Source organism: Jaculus jaculus, chromosome 8 (assembly GCF_020740685.1).
Source record: "Jaculus jaculus isolate mJacJac1 chromosome 8, mJacJac1.mat.Y.cur, whole genome shotgun sequence".
NCBI lineage: Eukaryota > Metazoa > Chordata > Mammalia > Rodentia > Dipodidae > Jaculus > Jaculus jaculus.
Window position 1 is genome coordinate 55,533,095 of NC_059109.1, and position 14,261 is coordinate 55,547,355.

Genomic DNA, 14,261 nt, shown 5'->3' on the forward strand with positions numbered 1-14,261 from the left:
GTTCGATACTGGGAAGCTTTCATCAAGTACAGCAATTCAAAAAGAACCGTCTGGTGGGTAAAACTGGAAGAGAAGACAAAAAGCAAAGGTAACAGGACAACAATGGTTAGTAGTGTTAATGCTGATCTTGGGGCTAGGGCAGCATGTTCTGGTTTTATTTGGATTTTAAAAAATATTTTATTTTTATTTATTTGAGAGAAGGAAAGAGGCAGAGAGAGAGAGAGAGAGAGTGTGTGTGTGTGAGAGAGAGAAAGAATGGGTGTGCCAGGGCTTCCAGGCACTGCAAACAAACTTGAGATGCATGCATCCCCTTGAGCATCTGGCTTATGTGGGTACTGGGAAGTCCTTTGGCTTTGCAGGCAAGCGCCTTAACCACTAAGCTATCTCCCTAGCCCTTATTTGGATTAAAAAAAAATAGATATCTTTTAAAAATTTTTTTCTATTTTTATTTATTTGAGAGAGAGATAAAGAGGCTGGCTGTGGTGGTGCATGCCTTAATCCCAGCACTCAGGAGGCCGAGGTAGGAGGATTGCTGTGAGTTCAAGGCCACCCTGAGACTACATAGTTAATTCCAGGTCAGCCTGAGCTAGAGTGAGACCCTACCTTGTAAAAGAGAGAGAGAGAGAGAGACAGAAAGAGGCAAATAGAGATAGACAGAATAGGCACTCCAGAGCCTTCAGCCACTGCATATGAGCTCCAGATGCATGTGTCGCCTTACATGGGTCCTGGGGAACTGAACCTGCATCCTTTGACTTTGCAGGCAAGCACCTTGACTGCTAAGCCATCTTTCCCACCGTTTATTTGGAATTTCACAAATTCAAACACTTCCTTATCTGCCATCTTTAAATCCAGTATGCTCTGGTAATTAAGCTCATGTTTCTATGATTCTATGATTTAGTTACTTTTTTTTTGAGTAGGGTCTCACTGTAGCTCAGGCTGACCTGGAATTCACTATGTAGTCTTAAGGTGGCCTTGAACTCATGAAGATCTTCCTATCTCTGCCTCCCTAGTGCTGGGATTAAAGGCACGCGCCACCATGCCTGGCTTACTTTAAAAAATTATTTTTTCTGGGCATGGTGGCGCGTGCCTTTAATCCCAGCATTTGGGAGGAGGCAGAGGTAGGAGAATCACTGTGAGTTCAAGGCCAGCCTGAGACTACCTAGTGAATTCCAGGTCAGCCTGGGCTAGAATGAGACCCTACCTCTAGAACCCCCTCCCCCCAAAAATTACTTATTTGAAAGAGGCAGAGAGAGAGAGAGAGAGACAGTGAGAATGGGCACACTAGGGCCTCTCTAGTGGCTGGAAATGAACTGCAGATGCATGCACCACCCTATGCATCTGGCTTATGTGGGTCCTGGGAATTGAACCTGGGACCTTTGGCTTTGCAGGCAAGTGCCTTAACTGCTAAGCCATCTCTTCAGCCCTAATTTTTTTTTTTTCCCAGACAGTCTCATGTTTCCCAGGTGACTTTGAACTTTCAAAGTCATTATATAGTTCAGGAAGATCTTGAATGTCTGATCCTCTTGCCTCACCTCCATGCTCCACTATGTCCATTTATGGGTTTTGGGGAATAAAACTAGGGCTTTGTGAATAGAAGTCATCAGTTTTACTAACTGAGTCATTGGTTACCTATGTTGAGAATTAGAGGAAGGCCTTCTAGCTCAGTTCTGTAATTACAGCTACTTAAGAGACCAAGGCAGCAGGATTACAAAGTCAAGGTCTGCCTGTGCTTCAGAGTAAATTTAGGGTCAACCCAGTAAATAAATAAATATATATATATATATATGGGAGGTAGGGTCTTACTCTAGCCCACCCTGACCTGGAATTCACTATGTAATCTCAGGGTGGCCTCAAATTTATGGCAGTCCTCCTACCTTTGCCTCCTGAGTGCTGGGATTAAAGGTGTATGCCACCATGCCCAGTTTTTTTTTTTTTCTTTGTTTGTTTTTGGAGGTACGGTCTCACTCTAACTCAGGCTGACCTGGAATTCACTATGTAGCCTCAAGTTGGCCTCGAACTCATGGCAGTCTTCCTACCTCTGCCTCCCAAGTGCTGGGATTAAAGGTGTATGCCACCAGGCCCGACTTCTTTCTTTTATTTTTATTTTCTTTTTAATTTTTTGTTCATTTTTATTTATTTATTTGAGAGTGACACAGAGAGAGAGAGAGAGAGAATGGGCACGCCAGGGCTTCCAGCCACTGCAAACGAACTGGATGCGTGCGCCCCCTTGTGCATCTGGTTAACATGGGTCCTAGAGAATCGAGCCTCCAACCGGGGTCCTTAAGCTTCACAGGCAAGCGCTTAACTGCTAAGCCATCTCTCCAGCCCCTTTCTTTTATTTTGATGTATCATCATTTCCTCCTATTATGAGAATCTTGTGTAGGTAATACCAGGCTTCGCAAAGTCATGGATTTCTAGGCTATTTAGTTTCTGGAAGACCGCATTGTAAGCAGTCCTACCCTTCCTTTGGCTCTTACAGTCTTTCTGCTACCTCCATAAATGGACCCTGAGCCTTAGAGGGTGTGATAGAGATGTTTCAGTGCTGAACACTCTTTTGTTACTTCTCATCACTGTGATGCCTTTTTTATTTATTTTTTTGGGGGGGGGGTTGAAGTAGGGTCTCACTCTAGCCCAGGCTGACCTGGAATTCACTATGTAGTCTCAGGGTGGCCTCGAACTCACGGCGATCCTCCTACCTCTGCCTCCCAAGTGCTGGGATTAAAGGCATACGCCACCACGCCTGGCTCCTGTGGTGCCTTTTAAATCATCCCCAGGGGTCACCACCATCTGAAAAGAGAAGCTTCTCTGATCCAAAAGTGAGAATAGTGTTAATATATGAGTATGAACATTAGCCAGACACCAACAGGTATTACACCCCTAGGGTTCATGACCTCCCCCATCATAGGATTTCAGCCAGGCATGTATTGTCTCCTGTGGAGCAGGCCTCCAGTCCAACTAGTGAGTGTTGGTTTCCCCCATAATAGATATGCCACTATCTCATTTGTTGGCTCATTTGACCTGGCTGGCCAAACTCAAGGCTTGCAGTGTCCACTGTTGTTTATCTCCACTGATGACTCTCCCATTGTACTACATGCAATGTATCCTTTTCCACCTTTCTGTCAGCTGGTCTACAGGGAGGAGGTTTTAAGTTCAGTTCCAGTTTGATTTCTCAGTGACCTTGTAGCCCAAGCACATAGAGTCTTCAGCAGTAGTAGCCCAATAAAATTTTTAAAAAGGGGATAAACTTGGTGGAATACACCTGTAATTTTAGTCTCAAAAAGTAGAGGCAAGAGGATTACTTACAAATTCAAAGCCAGCCTAGTCTACATAGTGAGTTCCAGAATAGCAAAAGCTACAATGGTGGTAACACTTTCAAATGTGGTCACTAGTTTAACCCCAGTCTTTGGCATAAAAGAGGCAGATAGATGGAGAGAGATAATGGGCACACCCAGGTCTCTAGCCACTGCAAACAAACTCCAGATGCATGCAGCACTTTATGCATCTGGCTTACATGGGTACTGGAGAATCGAACATGGGTCCTGATCAGAGCATTGTATCGAAAACATTCCTTCCTAAAAATGAAGTCAATTTTGAGTTTACAGATAATCCTGTTTATTAGTTAGATTCCAGTCCCCTTCTCTCTTGTAGTAATAGGAATTAAGCCTAGAGACAGAAAAATGCCAGGCAAGGACTCTACTACTCAAATTTATCCCTGGAACTTAAAAAAAAATTTTTTTTTTTTTGTTCTTTTGAGGTAGGATTTTCCCTCTAGCCCAGGTTAACCTGGAGTCCACTATGTAGTCTCAGGTGGTCTCAAGCTCATAGTGATCCTCCTACCTCTGCGTCCTGAAAGCTGAGGTTAAAGGCATGTACCACCACATTTGGCCTGATTTTTTTTTCCCCTGAGATTACTCCTGTAGATCATACTAACCTAGAACTCACTATAGAGCTGAGGATGATCTTGAACTTCTGATCCTTTTGCTTTTACTTCCCAATTATTAGCATTACAGATGTGTGCCTCCATGCCCACTTTGATGAGTGCTAGGGGTCAAACACAGTACTGCATGAGTACTAGGCAAACACTCTACTGACCACATTACATCCTCAGCAATCTCTCCCACATCTTTTTAAACACCTTTTTTGTTGTCTATTTTGATTTATTTATTTGAGAGCAACAGACAGAGAAAGACGGAAAGAGAGAGAGAGAATGGGCGCGCCAGGCCCTCCAGCCACTGCAAAGGAACTCCAGACGCATGCGCCCCCTTGTGCACCTGGCTAAAGTGGGTTCTGGGGAGTCAAGCCTCGAACCGAGGTCCTTAGGCTTCACAGGCAAGCGCTAAACCACTAAACCATCTCTCCAGCCCCTCTCCCACATTTTTAAAATAAATATCTTATTATTGTTATTAACATATTGTTGTTGGTACCCTCTTTTCCCTCATCTCTGCCCCCATTCCACTGCCCCCATTCCACTGGGGACCCTCCTTAATGAAGTTGCAGGTATTTCCTGTGGTGTTGTGGTTTATGTGTTGTGGGAGCAGTAGTTAGTTATTTTTGGGGGGAGGGAATGCCTCTGGGCATGATGTCTCAACCTGTGGCTCTTAAAGTCTTTCCGACCCCTCCCCAGTTTTTTAATTTTTTTGAGGTAGGGTCTCACTCTAGCCCAGGATGACCTGGAATTCACTCTGTAGTGCCAGAGTGGCGTTGAATTCACAGTGATCCTCCTACGTCTGCCTCCCAAGTGCTGGGATTAAAGGCGTGCGCCACCGTGTCTGGCTTAAACTGAGAGCTCCTGTCCCTGGGTGGGCTCAAATCCCCAACCTTACAGTAACAACTGAACATGATAACTGATTGTGCCACAGAGACACAACTCCCACATTTTTTTTTTTTTTTTGAGGCAAAGTCTCATTTTAACCCAAACTGACCTGAAACTCATTCTGTAGCCCAGGCTGGCCTCTAACTCATAGCAATCCTACTTCAGCCTTCCCAGTGCTAGGATTAAATATATGAACCACCATACCCAGCTTCCTCCCCCCCAAGACAGGGGTCTCAAGTAGCTCAGGCTAGCCTGGAACTCAACTGTATGCTGTCAAGGATGACCTTGAACTCCTTATCCTCTGCCTTCATCTTCTAAGTGTTGAGATTACAGGCTTGTGCCACCACACATGGCTCTGTCTTAAACTCTTTTTGTTGTTTTGAAGATATTTTTATTATTTGTAGGCAGAGAGTGAGGGGAAGGGCACATAGACACACCAGGGCCTTCTGTCACTGCAAAGGAAGTCCAGCTGCATGCACCATTTTGTGCATCTCACTTTGTGTGGGCTCTTTGAACCCAGGCTGGCTTTGGTAGCAAACACCTTTAACTGTTGAACCATCTCCCTAGCCCTGTTTTTTTTTTTTTTCTTTTTAGATAGAGTTTCACTCTAGTCCAGGCTGACCTGGAATTTACTATGTAATCTCAGGGTGGCCTCAAACTCATGTTGATCCCCCTACCTCTGCCTCCTGAGTGCTGGGATTAAAGGCATGCACTACCATGCCCGGCTTCCGTGTTGTTTTGAGGGAAAATCTCATTGTAGCCCAGGCTGACTTGGAACTCACTCTGTTGCCCAGGCTGGCCTCAAACTACAGAGATCCTCTTAGCTTAGCCTCTTCAGGGTTGAGATTATAGGCATGAACTATCATGCCTGGTTACTTTCTTAGACTCTTTTGTTTTTGTTTTTTAAGGTAGGGTCTCACTGTAGCCCCAGGCTCTCCTGGCATTCACTATGTAGTCTTAGGGTGGCTCAAACTTTAGGTGATCCTCCTACCTCTGCCTCCTGAGTGCTGGGATTAAAAGGGTTAGCAACGATGCCACAAACTCCTAATGGGTAGTTTTATACAAAAGCATTTGGGGGCTGGAGTGGTGGTTTCTTGCAAAGCCTAACAGCCTAGGTTTGATTTCTCAGTACCCATGTAAAGCCAGATGCACAAAGTGGTGTATGCACCTGGAGTTTGTTAGCAGTAGCAGGAGATTCTGGTATGTCTATACTCTCTGTCTGTCTGTTTCTCTCAAAGAAATAGAAATATTTTAAAACAATATTGAGTTAGGATCCAGGTATGGTGGCTCATACCTATAGTAGTAACATTTAGGAGGCAGAGCAGGAGGATTGCCCAAGTTCCAGTTCAGCATGGTTTACACAGTGACCAAGTCAGCCTATGTTACATACTAAGACCCTGTCATAGAAAATAAAGCATATAGGGACCAAATATGAAAGAAAAGCAGCCAGGTGTGGTGGCACATACCTTTAATCCCAGCACTCGGGAGGAGGAGGTAGGAAGGTCAGTGAGTTTAAGGCCACCCTGAGACATAGTAAATTCTAAAATTCTAGGTCAGCCTGAGCTAGAGTGAGACTTTACCTCAAAAAAAAAAAACAAAAAAACAAAAAAAAGCAATTTGAATACCTTTATTTTGTGGACAAAAGATTTCAGGAAGGTAGCTATCTTTGTGTGTGTGTGTGTGTGTGTGTGTGTGTGTGTGTGTGTGTGCTGGGGATCAAACCCAGGGCCTTGTACATGCCAAGAAATTCTCTACCATAAAGCTACGTGCTGGTCAGGTGTGGTGGCGCATGTCTTTAATCCCAGCACGCAGGTGGCACTCAGGAGGTAGAAGGATTGCTGTGAGTTCAAGGCCACCCTAAGACTGCAGAGTGAATTCCAGGTCAGCCTAGGCTAAAGTGAGACCCTACCTAGAAAAGCCAAAAAAAAAAAAAAAGCTACAAGCTCTAGCCCCCAAATAGGTCATTTATAATTAATTAATTTACAGTTAAAATATTATGTGTATATATTATCAATCCTATGTGATCATATCTTTATCCATTTATTTGTCCATTAATTCATACCAGTAAAATAGATAGGAATGATACTTGCTAAATTTCTTTTTTTTTATTATAAAGTTTTAATTTAATTTATTTATTTATTTTTGGTTTTTCGAGGTAGGGTTCACTCTAGTCCAGGCTGACCTGAAATTCACTATGTAGTTTCAGGGTGGCCTCAAACTCCTACCTCTGCTTCCCAAGTGCTGGGATTAAAGGCGTGCACCACCACACCAGGCCGAAATTTCTTTTATTATGTAAGGTTCATATACTAATGAGAAAAAATCTAGTTTGTGATGTATTTGTCTTTTTAAAATTTTTTCTTTTATTTATTTTGAGAGAGAAAGAGAGAGAATGGGCATGTCATGACCTTCAGCTGCTGCAAATAGACACCAGATGCATATGTCCCTTGTGCACACGTGTGACATTGCACACTTGTGTCACTGTGTCTGGCATATGTGGGACCTGGAGATTCAAACTTGAGTTCTTTGGCTTCACAGGCAAACACCTCAACCACTAAGGCATCTTTCCAGTCCTTATATTTGTCTTTTAAAACTTCAGTCAAGCCGGGTGTGATGGTGCACACCTTTAATCCCAGCACCTGGAAGGTAGAGGTAGGAGGATTGCTGTGAGTTTGAGACCATCCTGAGACAGGTCAGTCTGGGCTAGAGCAAGACCCTAACTTGAAAAACCAAAAAAAAAAAAAAAAAAAAACTGTTAATATCTACTTGAGAAAATACTATCCCCACAACAAATGGAATATTTTAGAGATATTAGGAAAATATAATAAAGCAATTTCAGACTGAAGAATGATTAGCTAAAAATAAGAAATATTTTAGGAAAAGGGCCAACATTAGAGCATACTACTAAGAAATGCTATTATGTTGCCTTAAAAATTAAAATGAGGGCTGGAGGTATGGCTTAGCAGTTAAGGCACTTGCCTGCAAAGCTAAAGGACCCAGGTTCAATTCCGTAGGACCCATGTAAGCCAGATGCACAAGGTGTCGCATGTGTCTGGAGTTTGTTTGCAGTGGCTGGAGGCCCTGACACACCCATATTCTCTCTCTTGCTCTGCCTAAATAAATAAAAATAAAATATTAAAAAAGAAAAGATAGCTTTAAAAAATAAAATGAGAGTTGGGTGTGGTGGTGCATGCCTTTAATCCCAGTACTTGGGAGGCAGAGGTAGGAGGATCTTTGTGGGTTCAAGGCCACTCTGAGAATATATAGTGAATTCCAGGTCAGCCTGGGCTGGAGTGACACTCTACCTTGAAAAACAAACAAAAGAAATTAAAATGATATAGGTCAGAGCTTATATTTCTGCTTCTATATACTCGCACTGTTTTCTTTAGAGACCTACTGAACTCCCTAGTGACAGTGTTCATTCTCTTCACGTTGGATCATTGGTATGCAATACTTCAGGATATCTGGAAGGTGCCAGAATCCAGCCGTGTCTTTAGCAGCATCTATGTAATCCTTTGGCTGTTGCTTGGCTCCATTATCTTTCGAAATATCATAGTGGCCATGATGGGTAAGCACAGAGGAGGTACCACTTGGCAGGAGGGTAGTGGGATGAAATCTGTCTAACAGTGGTATTGGTAGATTATTGGTGGAGAACCCAATGTAGCAGAGAGGCTTGGATATTTCACTTGGTTTCTCTCTCTAGCCAAGCATCCCAGGTCTAGTTAGCACCATTTCCTAACTTGCAATGGCCCTTTGGGGCAGTTACTAACTTCCAGAACATCAGGAATGAGCTGAGCGAGGAGATGACACAGCTGGAGGTCCAGTACAAAGCTGATGTATTCAAGCAACAGATTATCCTGAGGTCAGTTTGCATGTGTTTAAACCCAACTTTATGTCTCCAAGGAGGCTTTCTTATCTCATTCCCTATTCTATTCTTTGATTTTGTGACCACACTTTTCTCCACCATTAAGAATTTCCCACTCTTGGGCTGGAGGGATGGCTTAGTGGTTAAGGCACTTGCCTGCAAAGCTAAGGAACCCAGGTTCAATTCCCCAGGACCCACGTAAGCCAGATGCACAAGATGGTGCATGCATCTAGACTTCGTTTGCAGTGGCTGGATGCCCTGGCACACACATTCCCTCCCTCCCTTCCTCTCTCCTCAAATAAATAAATAAAAATAAAATATTAAAAAAATAATTTCCCACTCTTAGCTGGGCATGGTAGTGCACACCTTTAATCCCAGCACTTGGGAGGCAGTGACTACACTGAGACTACATAGTAAATTCCTGGTCAGCCTGGGCTAGAGTGAAACTCTACCTCAAAAAAAAAATTTTTAATGAATTTTCTACTCTTACTGGCTTTTCATTTTTCCTGAACTTCCAGGTCCCTGTTCTGGTAATCCCCCCTCATCTAACCCTGCTGGGCTGAGATGGGTGGAGGGACTGTAACTCTCACATGGGCTCCCTACTCCCTCTTGCCTTCCACATGGCAGGAGCTCTCTGTACCTTCTTTTCTCTTAATCTAATAAAGTCTATCTAAGTCTTAAAAAAAACAAATCCCTATTCTAATGTTTCTTCATTGACTGTGGGAGTTTCCCTATTCTCTTTTGCTTCTTCCTGGAACTCACTCTGTGGCCCAGTCTGGCCTCAAACTCACAGTGATCCTCCTACCTCAGCCTGCCTAACACTGAAATGAGGGGTTTGAATCACCACACTGGGCAGTACTGTTCTTCCCATTCAGTTCTCTTCTCATGCTGATCCAAACTCTCTTCTTTATTTTTCTTTTTTAAAACAAACTCTGGATGCATGGGCCACCTTGTGCATCTAGCTTATGTGGGTACTAGGGAATCAAACCTGGGTCTTTAGGCTTTGCTGGCAAGTGACTTAACAGCTAAGTCCTCTCTCCAGTCCCCTGAACTTTTTTTTCCTTACTATACTTATGCTGAGACAGCTTTTTCAACATTTCACTTATTTCTGGCTTTGTTTTGTTTTGTAGGAGACAAAACCTATCCCCTGAAGCAGTAAAGTCATATCATAGCAAAATGGATGACAGGTTAGGAGTTAATACATGAATTGGGATGGAAACATGCAGGAGAAGGTAAAATCTTCAAAGATAGAAGTGTGCTTTGAAAAGAATCCATTCATTCAATAACTATTTGTTGTAATTAGTTCAGTGGTGGTCTCAAAATGATATGTCCAGCTGGGTGTGATGGTGCGCTCCTTTAATCCTAGCTCTTGGGAGGCAGAGGTAGGAGGATCACCATGAGTTCAAGGCCACCCTGAGACTCCATAGTGAATTCCAGGTCAGCCTGGGCTAGAGCAAGACCCTACCTCGAAAACCCAAAAACAAAACAAAAAAATCAAAATGATATGTCCGTACCCCAACTCTCTGGAACCTATGAATGTGACTTTATTAGGAAAAGAGGTCTTTAGAGTAGGTGTGTGTGTGTGTGTGTGTGTGTGTGTGTGTGCCAAAGGCCTTTTTGTTGGTGCAAGTAAATGTCAGATGCTTGTGCTATTTCTTTTTCTTTTTTTTTTTTTTAATTTTTGGTTTTTCAAGGTAGGATTTCACTGTAGTCCAGGCTGACCTGGAATTCACTATGTAGTCTCAGGCTGTCCTCAAACTCATGGTGATCTTCCTACCTCTGCCTCCCAAGTGCTGGGATTAAAGGCGTGCGCCACCACGCCCGCCTGCTTGTGCTATTTCATGCACCTGGTTTAAATAGGCAGCTTGGGAATTGAACCTGGTCTGTCAGGCTTTACAAGCAAGCACCTTTAATCAGTGTGCCATCTGCCCTACGTGGGTTTTTTTTTTTTTAGTGTTTAATGATTTTATTTTATTTTTATTTATTATTTGAGAGAGACAGAGAGAGAAAGAGGCAGATATATACAGAGAAAGGGCACACCAGGGCCTCCAGCTGCTCCAAATAAGCTCTAGGTGCATGTACCACCTTGTGCATCTGGCTCATATGGGTCCTGAAGAATCAAATTGGGTTCTTTGGCTTCTCAGGCAAGTGCCTTAACCACTAAGCCATCTCTCCAGCACCCCTGTTTTTTTTTTTTTTTGGATACAGAGAAAGAGAGAGAGAGGGAGAAAATGGGTGTGCTAGGGGCCTTCAGCCACTGCAAACGAACTCCAGATGCATGCATCCCCTTGTGCATATGGCTTACATGGTTCCTGGAGAATTGAACCAGGATTCTTTGCCTTTGTAGGCAAATGCCTTAACCACTAAGCCATCTCTCCATCTCTCCCTATGTGTTTTTTTTTTTTTTTTTTTTTTTTTTGGTTTTTTGAGGTAGGGTCTCACTCTGGCTCAGGCTGACCTGGAATTCACTATGTAGTCTCAGGGTGGCCTCGAACTCTCGGAGATCCTCCTACCTCTGCCTCCCGAGTGCTGGGATTAAAGGCGTGCGCCACCACGCCCGGCTCCCTATGTGTTTTTTAAAAAATACTTTTGAAGGGCTGGAGAGATGGCTTAGCGGTTAACCGCTTGCCTGTGAAGCCTAAGGACCCCGGTTCGAGGCTCGGTTCCCCAGGTCCCACGTTAGCCAGATGCACAAGGGGGCGCACGCGTCTGGAGTTCGTTTGCAGAGGCTGGAGGCCCTGGCGCGCCCATTCTCTCTCTCTCCCTCTATCTGTCTTTCTCTCTGTGTCTGTCGCTCTCAAAATAAATAAATAAATAATTAAAAAAACATAAATAAATACTTTTGTTTTGTTTTGTTTTTCAAGGTAGGGTTTCACTCTAGTCCAGAGGTAGGAGGATTGCCATGAGTTCAAGCCACCCTGAGACTCCATAGTGAATTCTAGGTCAGCCTGGGCTAGAGTGAGACCCTACCTCGAAAAAAAAAAAAAAGAACAGCTTTGAAACAGATTTCACACTGTATCTATCTCAAGGTGGCCTTAGCAGCTCTCCTGTTTCAGATTCCCACATGTTGAGATTCATCAGCCACCATGCATAACTCTTAGGTCTTTCTTTTTTTTCTTGGTACGGTCTCACTCTAGCTGAGGCTGACCTGGAATTTACTATGTAGTCTCAGGGTGGCCTTGAACTCATGGTGATCTTTCTACCTCTGCTTCCCAAATACTGGTATTAAAGGCATGTGCCTCTATGCCCGGATTTTTAGGTCTTTCTTAGACTTAGTTTTGTTTGTTTGTTTTGTTTTCTAAGAAGGGTCTCCTGTAGGTCAGGCTAACCTTGATCTCACTATATAGCTGAGAATGACTTTGAACTTGTGATCCTTTTGCTTCTACCAACCAAGTTCTGGGATTACAGGTATGTGCCACCTTACATGGGACCTGGAGAATGAAACATGAGTCCTTAGGTTTCACAGGCAAACACCTTAACCATTAAGCCATCTCTTCAGCCCTCATGCCCAGTTTTATGAGTGCTTTGGAGATCTAACACAGGCTGAGACTGAAAGTACCTAAACTAAACTTTGATAGTATTTTGAACCCCAAATTCTTTTTTTTTTTTTTTTTAAGGTAGGGTCTCACTCTAGCCCAGGCTGACCTGGAATTCACTATGGAGTCTCAGGGTGGCCTTGAACTCATGGCGATCCTCCTACCTCTGCCTCCCGGGTGCTGGGATTAAAGGCGTGCACCACCACGCCCGGCTGAACCCCAAATTCTTAAAGCCCAACTTTAGGAAGTAGTCAGGGTATAATGAATAAACTAATCATATATTATAATTATATTTGAAGCAATAAAATGTTTCCTTTTACATACAGAGAAGGCAGTGAAGAGAAGGCCTCAGAAGACGAATCAGAAGCTTGTGAGAGCAGTGCTGATGAGCAGGGTGCTGATGAGCAGGGCGTTGATCAGCAGAGCGCTGATGAGCAGGGTGCTGCTGGACCGAGAGCTGCTGGACCGAGCGCTGCTGGACCGAGCACTGCTGGACAGAGTGCTGCTGGACAGAGTGCTGCTGGACCGAGCGTTGCTGGACCAAGCAGTGCTGGACAGAGTGCTGCTGGACCGAGCGCTGCTGGACCAAGCAGTGCTGGACAGGGTGCTGCTGGACCGAGCGCTGCTGGACAGAGTGCTGCTGGACAGAGTGCTGCTGGACAGAGTACTGCTGAACCAAGCGCTGCTGAACCGAGCGCTGCTGAAGAGGTGACAAAATCTCCATCGAAAACAAAAGAGTATCCAACTTCCTCATCTACTAGCTCTTCAACTTCCTTTAGTTCTTCCTCATCAAAATCTGATTCTATTGGTGAGCAGAATGGTTTCTTCCATTTGAATTCACACTCTTCTGTGTGGCCCAGGATGGTCTTTAACTTTCAGTCCTCCTGCCTTAGCCTCCAAATGTTGAGAATGTAAGCATGCAGAAGACACCTCTTTCTTTTTTTCTTTTTGGTTTTCTGAGGTAGAGTCTCACTCGAGCCCAGGCTGACCTGGAATTCACTATGTAGTCTCAGGGTGGCCTTGAACTCATGGTGATCCTCCTACCTCTGCCTCCCAAGTGCTGGGATTAAAGGTGTGTACCTCCATGCCTGGCTCTTTTTATTTTTAATACATTTATTTATTTATTTGCAAGCAGAGAGAGAGAGAGAGACAGAGGGAATGGGTGTGCCAGGGTCTCCAGCCACTGCAAAGAAACTCCAGCTGCATGCGTCACTATGCATCTGGCTTTACATGGGTACTGGGAATCTAACTCAGGAAGTTAGGATTTGCAGGTGAGCCCTTGAACCACTGAGCTATCTCTCCAGCCCCTCTGTCTTTTTTTTTAAAGTCAGGATCTCACATTGTAGGTCATACTGGCCTTGAACTGGTAGTAAGCCTCCTGAGCTCTCTCACTCTCTCTGAGTTTCTAGAGACTCATATGGCCCAGGCTTGCTTGAACTTGCTATGTAGCCAAGGATGACTTTGAACTACTGATCTTCCTGCCTGTATCTTCCAAGTGTTAGGATTATAGGCATGGGTACCCATGTCTGGCTTTGACATCCTAGTCTTTTTTGTTCTGTTTTGTTCTGAGGCAGGGTGTCACTGTAGCCCTAGACTGACCTGGAACTCACTCTGTAGCCCAGGCTGGCGACCCTTCTACCTCAGCCTCCCAAGTACTGAGATTAAAGAGATGCACCACCACACCAGCCAAGCATGTTTTTTAAAATGTAAAATAAATGTTGTTGGGGCATACCTGTGCCTGCCATGCATGGGTGTAGAGATTAGAGGACAACCTTGAGGTGTCTGTGTTCTTCCACCTTCTTTGAGACAGGGTCTCTTTCCACTAAAACAAGGCTAGCTGGGTCCTAAGCTTGTCTCTGTGCATTTGGATTTATGTAAGTTCTGGTGGTGGATAGAACTGGCAAACAAGGCTGGGCATGGTGGTGCACGCCTTTAATCCCAGTACTTGGGAGGCAGAGGTAGGAGGATTGCCATGAGTTTGAGGCCACCTGAGACTTTGTAATGGATTCAAGATCAGCCTGAGCTAGAGTGAGACCCTACCTTGAAAAAC

The 14,261-nt window shown here is 44.2% G+C and overlaps 1 protein-coding gene across 1 annotated transcript in view; it reads left to right on the plus strand.

The window, feature by feature from the left end:
* Window positions 1-14,261, plus strand: part of Catsper2 (cation channel sperm associated 2) — a 34,546-nt gene that overhangs the window by 12,479 nt on the left and 7,806 nt on the right. Inside the window, exons 8-12 of the mRNA XM_045157265.1 lie at window positions 8,200-8,378; window positions 8,573-8,672; window positions 9,806-9,862; window positions 12,538-12,626; window positions 12,903-13,019. Of these exons, the coding sequence (XP_045013200.1) occupies window positions 8,200-8,378; window positions 8,573-8,672; window positions 9,806-9,862; window positions 12,538-12,626; window positions 12,903-13,019 (542 nt within the window). The remainder of the gene's footprint in view (window positions 1-8,199; window positions 8,379-8,572; window positions 8,673-9,805; window positions 9,863-12,537; window positions 12,627-12,902; window positions 13,020-14,261) is intronic.